Raw genomic sequence first — 7726 nt, 5'->3', positions numbered from 1 at the left:
CAGGATTTCAAAAATAAGCTTTATTGATAAAACAGAACAGTAGGTAAGAAACCACAAAGCTATAGACTCAGCATTCATCCATCTCTGGGGGCAGGTCAATGGTCAGCTTGTTGATAGTTTGAAGGAATGCATCCAATTCCATAGCACAATTGTCTGAGGAAAATAAAGGAAAGCCACTGAAATGACAAACTGACAATTCCACAGTTTAATTGAACCCCAAATCCTAAAACGAACCTGAGCGTGGTAGGTTCTTCAAAGGAGAAAAACTTGTGTATGTCCCAAGCACGTCAAAGTCCTCTTCAGGCAGACATGGCATTTCTGGGAGACTTACCAGTCGAGGCAACACAAGATGACTCAGGCAAACCACATCCTCTGGGTTGATATAGTTCTCAAACTCTAGAACCACAAAGAATTTTTAAAAGTTAGTGGGTGGTTATCAGAAAGGTGGCAGGATAGCAAAGGGTAAAACACCAGAGTTGATTTACCAAGTGGGTCATAGGGGATAAACTTCTCAATATCTGGGTATTCTTCTACTTTGGTCTGAGGGAGGGTTTTAACTTTTGTGTCCTGAAGAGAGAAAATCATGATTTTCAGTCACAGGGGTTGTCAAGAGCATATATTTTATACAGATCTAGGCACACATCACCTGGCAAAAACAATTTGTCAAATTGTGAACTTATGACCTGTGCCTCAAGGAGTTTGTTCTTCTCTTGTCCATTTACAGCTGGCATTGATGTGATCTTGTTCACTGCCCCCAAAGCCTTGCGACCAGACTGTAAAGGAGCATGAAACTTTTTTCCAGTCACGGGGGTCTTCAAGAGGTTTTCTGTAAGCATACATTTTAAAGGGGTAAAGGGGTTGAGCAAAGTATACACTATTGATAACAATCAGGGACAATCGTTTATATTTTACTGTCAGATGGTAACAGAAGTGCATGTGTTCTCATGGTTAAAACAACCAATGTAGCCTTGGTTATGAAGCATACAGAGTTATATCAAAGCAGACGTAAACGAAGGTAAATAATTGACAATTGTAAGGCAGAGTACCTGGAACAGATTGCAACCGCTGGCGCATCTTCAGGGCAGGTGTATGGAGGGTTGCATTTCTCTCAGAGAAGATGATTGAAGCCATTTCCTGTTTGGGCAAGTGGTAATTAGTAAAATCGTGTTAGCTAGCTAATTAGACAGAAGACAATTTGCTACCTAGGCTAGTCATTATCAACTATCAGGGAATCAAAATACGCTTGAGGTTTATGACAACCCGAGTAACGTTAGTGAGGACAGCGTCCAAAGTTCGATCAGATCATCATCGGTTTGGTTGGTGGAAGGCATGACTAGTTAGCAGCTTTTTTACTCCAGGGAGGCCTGTAACGTTACAGGTATCCCGCTTCAAAAGCGATAGCAAGATATTTACATTGCTAATAATGTGCAAAATGAGTGTCAATTACTCACCGTTTGCTGGCTAGTGGTCATAGGAGTACGGCTTACCGTTCTCTTGTCCGGTATCTTTAGGCTTGCCCGTTTGTTTTGTTTTGGATAAGCAGAAACGTCTTCGCGGCTTCCTTTTTAAACTGCGCCTCTCGTCGTCCCATTGGTTCACATGAGCACGGGGGAGCCAGTCACATAGGGGAGCGGTAAAAGTGGAATAATGCGATGCCTCTTCTCTCTGCTTGAGATAATAATACGGCTTTTGTGTAACAGTTACCTCCCAAATGAAAACAGAAACAGACAAACATACATACGCGTGACCAATATTTATATCATGCTTGATCTGAAGAAGTAGCAGCAATTGGGATGAGACGCTATATTATAGTTTAGGTCTATGATCATAACGCTATAAACTCAATCACAACAGGCGATGGCTATCAATCAAAATGGTTTGGCTACAAGTCAGACATTTTCAAAAACGTTTCAACAAGACTGGTAATATAACAATTTCATGACAATGATCATGGGCACTACAATAGTAGATTTGCATTCACCTCTACTACAAACAATCTACAATTTTTTTTTCTGTGTGCCTATAACAGTTTGTTCACTTATATAAAACAGCCTGATATTATCACTGATGTAAAATATTTTCACTATTTTTTCATCTGTTTCCCCCTTGATATGTCATAATCCTCCTAGTATAAAGTTTAGCATTCGGTGGAATGGCTACTGGCTTTTATGAAAATGCCACCAATTTTAGAAAAATGACAAGTATTTTATGGCATTTTACTGGCCCAGCCGCTCCAGCCTACCCAGAAGGTTCCAATGAAGGAAAATAGGGTAGAGATCCTATTAGGATGTATGGAATTTTTTAGTTATTCAAACATTAATTGATCAGTTTAACATAGTTTATACTGATATGCCCCACCCTTTTTTTAAAGTTTATATTTAAATTAATTATCTTGCAGTTCTGTAAAAAAAATAAAAAATATCGGAGGACAGGTAGGAACATTCTCTCGTGTGTCTGTTGTACTATGCAGTTTCCATTACCGTTCTCTTGGCAGCGGGATATTATGCTGGCAGCACGATCCCGGATGATTTTTTCTAAAAATAAGAGTCATCTCAAAGGAGGGGTTCGGTATGAAATACGTACACTTCCTTCTAGATGTGCTGGGTGGTACCAACTCAAGGTATTTATTTGGCAATGGTATTGGTCTTTGGAGTGTACCAATATAATCTGCATGATGCTTCCTTGACTAGACTACTGACTGATGTTACACAACATTCAAAAGGCAATAAGGCACTTGACCAGTTTTTGCTTGCCGTTTCATACACATCTATGTGCTTTTACGAAGAAATTAACCATGTAGGCTATGGGGATTATCGTTAATATTCATAGCTACATCAATCGTAACAAGAAATAGATGACAATGGTGGTCATGTCAACTCGTATTTTTTCTTAACCGCTATGACTGATTGGCGGCACAGACATACTGATCCGCTAAAACAGTTGCCTCATAGTCGAGTGAATGCGGGTCCAGACAGAGATCATTGCAGCGCATTCGGAATATTTCATGCTCGGGTTGGGAGCGGGCGGTCAGAAAGTCAATTTTGGGATGAAAATATTTTTGTTGTCCCGCAGATTATTTGTAAACAGTCATATTTCTGCTTTGTATGTGTTAGCCTACGTATTGTATTAAAAGCACATCTTTGTCGCCTTATTCACACTCAGAATTCGCTGTTTCAAGTTAAGATAACTAAGTGGGACAACCACATATCTCAGTCATAGGGGTACATTTTTCCTCAATAAAGTAGAGATCAGTAAGGTCAGAGCTAGTAGGGGGGGAAAGTCAAGTGCAAGTGTTAGTTCAGGATTATGATTTTTTGGGGGGTAGGGGTGGGAGGGCCAAGATACCAGAGGTGTCAGAACGGAGTGCTCGGGTTCGGGTGTAGAGTTGGAGCAAAGCCTGAAGGTAGGGAGAGGCAGTTCCTCTTGTTGCTCCTTAGGCAAGTACCATGGTCTTGCGTGCTTTGACTGGAAGCTAGTGGAGTGTGCGGAGGAGCGGAGTGACATGGGAGAACTTGGGAAGGTTGAACACCAGGCAGGCTGTGGCGTTCTGGATAAATTGCGGGGTTTTGATGGCACCAGCAGGGAGCCCAGCCAACAGCAAATTGCAGTAATCCAGATATGAGATGACAAGTGCCTGGATTAGGACCTGCGCCGCTTCCTGTGTATGGTAGGTTCGTACGCTATGGATGTTGAAGAGAATGAACTTGCGAGGGGGATGGGAGGGGGATGCCATGGAGTTGTCACCCGTGATGGAGAGGTCTTGGAGTGGGCAAGCCTTCCCAAGGAGGAAGAGGAGCTCCATCTTGTCGAGGTTGAGTTTGAGGTGGTGGACTGACACGCAAGCTGAGATATCTGCCAGGCATGTAGAGATGTGTGTTGCCACCTGGGTGTCAGAACGGGGGAAGGAGAAAAGTTGTTGAGTGTCATCCGTATAGCAATGATAGGAGAGATCATGTGAGGATATAATGGAGCAGAGTGACTTGGAGAGGGCTTAGAGAGGAGAGGGCTTGGAACCAAGCCCTCAGGGACACCAGTAGTGAGAGTACGTGGTGCAGACACAGATCCTCTCCACGTCATCTCGTAGGAGCGGCCTGCCAGGTAGGATGCAATCCAAGTGTGCAGCCATGAGAGGGTGGAGAGGAGGATCTGATGGTTCACAGTGTTGAAGGCAACGGATACATCTAGGAGGATGAGAACAGAGGAGAGAGAGTCAGCTTTGGCCATGCGGATAGCCTCCGTGACACAGAGAAGAGCAGTCTCGGTTGAGTGACCCGTCTTGAAGCCTGACTGGTTAGGGTCAAGAAAATCGTTCTGAGAAAGATAGCAAGAGAGTTGGTCAGAGACAACACGCTCAAGGGTTTTGAAAAGAAAAGAAAGAAGGGTTACTGGTCTGTAGTTTTTGACGTCAGAGGAATTGAGTTGGTTTCTTGAGGAGGGGAGTGAATCGGATAATTTTGAAGTCAGAGGGGACGCCAGTGGTCAAGGACGAGTTAATGAGGGAAGTGAGGAATGGGACAAGGTCTCCAGAGATGATCTGGAGAAGGGAGGAGGCAATGGGGTCGAGCGGGGTGGCCGGATGTCACTAGTCGTAAGATTTCATCTGGAGAGAAGTCAAGGCGTCGGGGAGTTCCGTGTGAGTGAGACAAGTGGACTCAATAGGCTGAGTGAATGAGGATGTTGTCAACCTTCTTTTCAAAGTCGTAGATAAAGTCATCCGCATAAACGGAGGAGGGGGGGTTGAAGGATTAAGGAGGGAGGAGAAGGTGGAAAATAGTTTCCTAGGGTTAGAGTGATAGAAAGTGGCTTTAGCAGTGGATACAGAGGAAGATAAGGTAGAGAGGAAGGAGTGAAAGGATGATAGGTTCTCCGGAAGTTTAGTTTCCCTCCATTTTCACTCAACTGCCAGATGCCCTGTTCTGTAAACTCACAATGAGTCCCTCAGCCACAGAGCAGGAGGGGAGGGCTGAGCCGGCCGGGAAGAAAGGGGACAGCGCGAGTCATAGGATATGTAAAGGGAGGAGAGTAGGGTCGAAGAGGCAGAATCAGAAGACAGGAGGGAAAACGGATTTAGGGAGAGAAGGGTAGGATAGAAGAGGAAAGAGTAGTGGGAGATAAAGAGCAAAGATTGCAACGGTGCATAGGATACCATCTGGGTAGGGGCTGAGTGGCTAGGGTTGGAGGAAAGCGACACAGAAAAGGAAACAAAGTAGTGATCAGAGACCTGAAGGGGGGTTGCAGTGAGATTAGTAGGCAAACAGCCTCTAGTAAAGATGAGGTCAAGCATATTGCCTGCCTTGTGAGTGGGAGGGGACTGGGAAAGGGTGAGGTGAAAAGAGGCAAGGAGGGGAAAGATAGAGTTGGAAAAAAAGGAATCGAAGGCAGGCGTCGGGAGGTTGAAGTCGGCAAGTATGAAGAGCGGTGAGCCATCATCAGGAAATTAGCTAATCAAGGGGTCAAGCTCATTGTGGAACTCTCTTAAGGACACCTGGTGGGCGATTCATGACAACAATGTTAAGCTTGAGTGGCCAAGTGACAGTGACAGCATGGAATTCCGATGAGGAGATTGACAGGGAGAAAGAGAAAATCTCCACTTAGGAGAAATGAGTTCGCCTGTGCCACCACCGCGACGACCAAATGCTTTCGGACTATGAGAGAAAATGTCAGTGCCAAAAAGTCAAGGGACTGAGATAAACTTACCGTTCTTGACCGCAGATCAGTAGTTCCGAACACTGCCAGAGACCAGGAATTCCACATGGGTTGTGCGTGCAGGGTACACTAAATTAGAAGGGTTGCAGCCAAGGGGTGGGGAGCAACTGTAAAGCCTACAGGAAGAGGAGTGAACTGAGATAGAAAACACACACATAGTTGCCAAAGCTACAAAAGAGCAAAATGAGGGCCTCCCGGGTAGCTGTGCCACCAGAGTTTCTGGGTTTGAGTCCAGGCTCTGTCGCAGCCGGCTGCGACCGGGAGGCCCATGGGGCGGCGCACAATTGGCCCAGTGTCGTCCGGGTTAGGGAGGGTTTGTCCGGCAGGGATATCCTTGTCTCATCGCGCACTAGCGACTCCTGTGGCGGGATGGGCGCAGTGCATGCTGACCAGGTTGCTAGGTGTACGGTGTTTCCTCCAACACATTGGTGCGGCTGGCTTTCGGGTTGGATGTGCATCGTGTCAAGAAGCAGTGCGGCTTGGCTTGGTTGGGTTGTGTTTTGGAGGACGCATGGCTCTCGACCTTCGCCGTACGGGAGTTGCAGAGATGAGACAAGACAGTAACTACTACCAATTGGGGAGAAAAAGGGGGTAAAAAAAAGAGCAAAATGAGATAATCTGAAAATAACTAGCTAAAATACTCAAGTGAGAGAGTGATGTGGAGCCTTCCTCTCCTTCCTTTCGTCAAAGAACTCCGCAGAACAACTGCCCTCAGAAACTTCTTTGTTTCAGCGACGGTCTTAGTTTTGCGACAAGACCGCCGCTCACAGCTGCCACTGAGAAAATAGGGGGTACTAATACTAATTTAATTGCCATGCAAAGGTGAAGAGCACACCTCCCGGTACTAAATGCTGATTGCCTTGGAGAGGAGAAACCACTCCCGCTTCAATACAGCCTCTGATGGCCCTAGCTAGCAAAAATACTTGTACTAGGCAACAACAGATGAAGACAAAAATTCTACTTATCACTCCTGAAATATCAGGAGTCCTCTAGCGATAGAATAAGGTATGAAAACCAATATGCTACCAAGAAAACCATAATAGCATCTGCAGTAACAGAGTATTCCAACCACTTTAAGTGCGTGAATCTGACCATTTTCCTGTCCTGCTAAGCATTCAAAATGCAAAGAGTACTTTTGAGTGTCAGGGAAAATGTATGGAGTAAAAGTACCCTTTCTTTAGGAATGTATTGGATTAAAAGTAAACGTTGTCAAAAATATAAATAGTAAAGTAAAGTACAGATACCCCCAAAACACTACTTAAGTAGTACTTTAAAGTATTTTTACACCACTGCTTCAAACTATGTCTAGTTTATTGGTTGGTATAGCCCAGTAATACCGATAGCCTAATATAATGGGCCACCTAAGAATCTCTGGTTTCCTGGCCCCCCAATAGGCACATCGAATGCTCTGCACTTTATTGTGATGTTTTATTGATAAAGACCTAGTTTATTAAAAGTGTATTTCTTTACATATAGCCTACACTATTGCGTTCAACATACCAGTATTGATGTAAACTTTCTTAACAAATGCTGTTATAAATAATACAATATTTAAAATAAAAGTGCGTTTAGGTGAGAAGGTACTCCCAATCCCACTTTTACATCGGAACAAATAAGAGTTTTTTCACTATAAGCCAATATGTAGTTCATATACAGTGATTTGTGTTGTAGCATATGGAATGGTGTAGTAAAAGGCCATCAACACTCCGTATTGTTCAGTGTCCCATGAAATTACACCATATATAGATTCTACAGACCCAACTGGGTACTCCCAACCCCACTTTCACATCAGCATAAAGAATTGTTTTTTTTTATTTTTTACTTTAAGCCCATATTGACTACAATTCAGTCTGAACATACGTCCCCCCCCCCCCCCCCCCCATACATTTCTTCTTGCGTTTGCTTATAAACACAATTAAAATCGACATTGATTAAAATGTTATATATTTTGAATGAGTTATCCACCTTGCAATGTTTTGAAATGCGGGCTTTTATTTTGAACGTTTCATCATTACCATAG

General features: G+C 44.0%; 1 protein-coding gene across 1 annotated transcript; it reads right to left on the bottom strand.

Moving 5' to 3' along the window:
- pttg1 (PTTG1 regulator of sister chromatid separation, securin) lies at positions 1-1529 on the bottom strand (the record flags this gene model as incomplete). Its single annotated transcript, NM_001165263.1, is given in 6 exon segments — positions 1-153; positions 235-396; positions 486-567; positions 684-826; positions 1047-1134; positions 1488-1529. Coding segments are annotated over 5 exon segments (558 nt in total). The 3' UTR covers positions 1-67.
- Positions 1530-7726: the final 6197 nt, after the last annotated feature.

The sequence above is a fragment of the Salmo salar genome, chromosome 09 (genome assembly GCF_965601325.2).
Source record: "Salmo salar chromosome 09, fSalSal1, whole genome shotgun sequence".
Lineage (NCBI taxonomy): Eukaryota > Metazoa > Chordata > Actinopteri > Salmoniformes > Salmonidae > Salmo > Salmo salar.
This window is presented reverse-complemented; position numbering and strand designations above follow the sequence as displayed.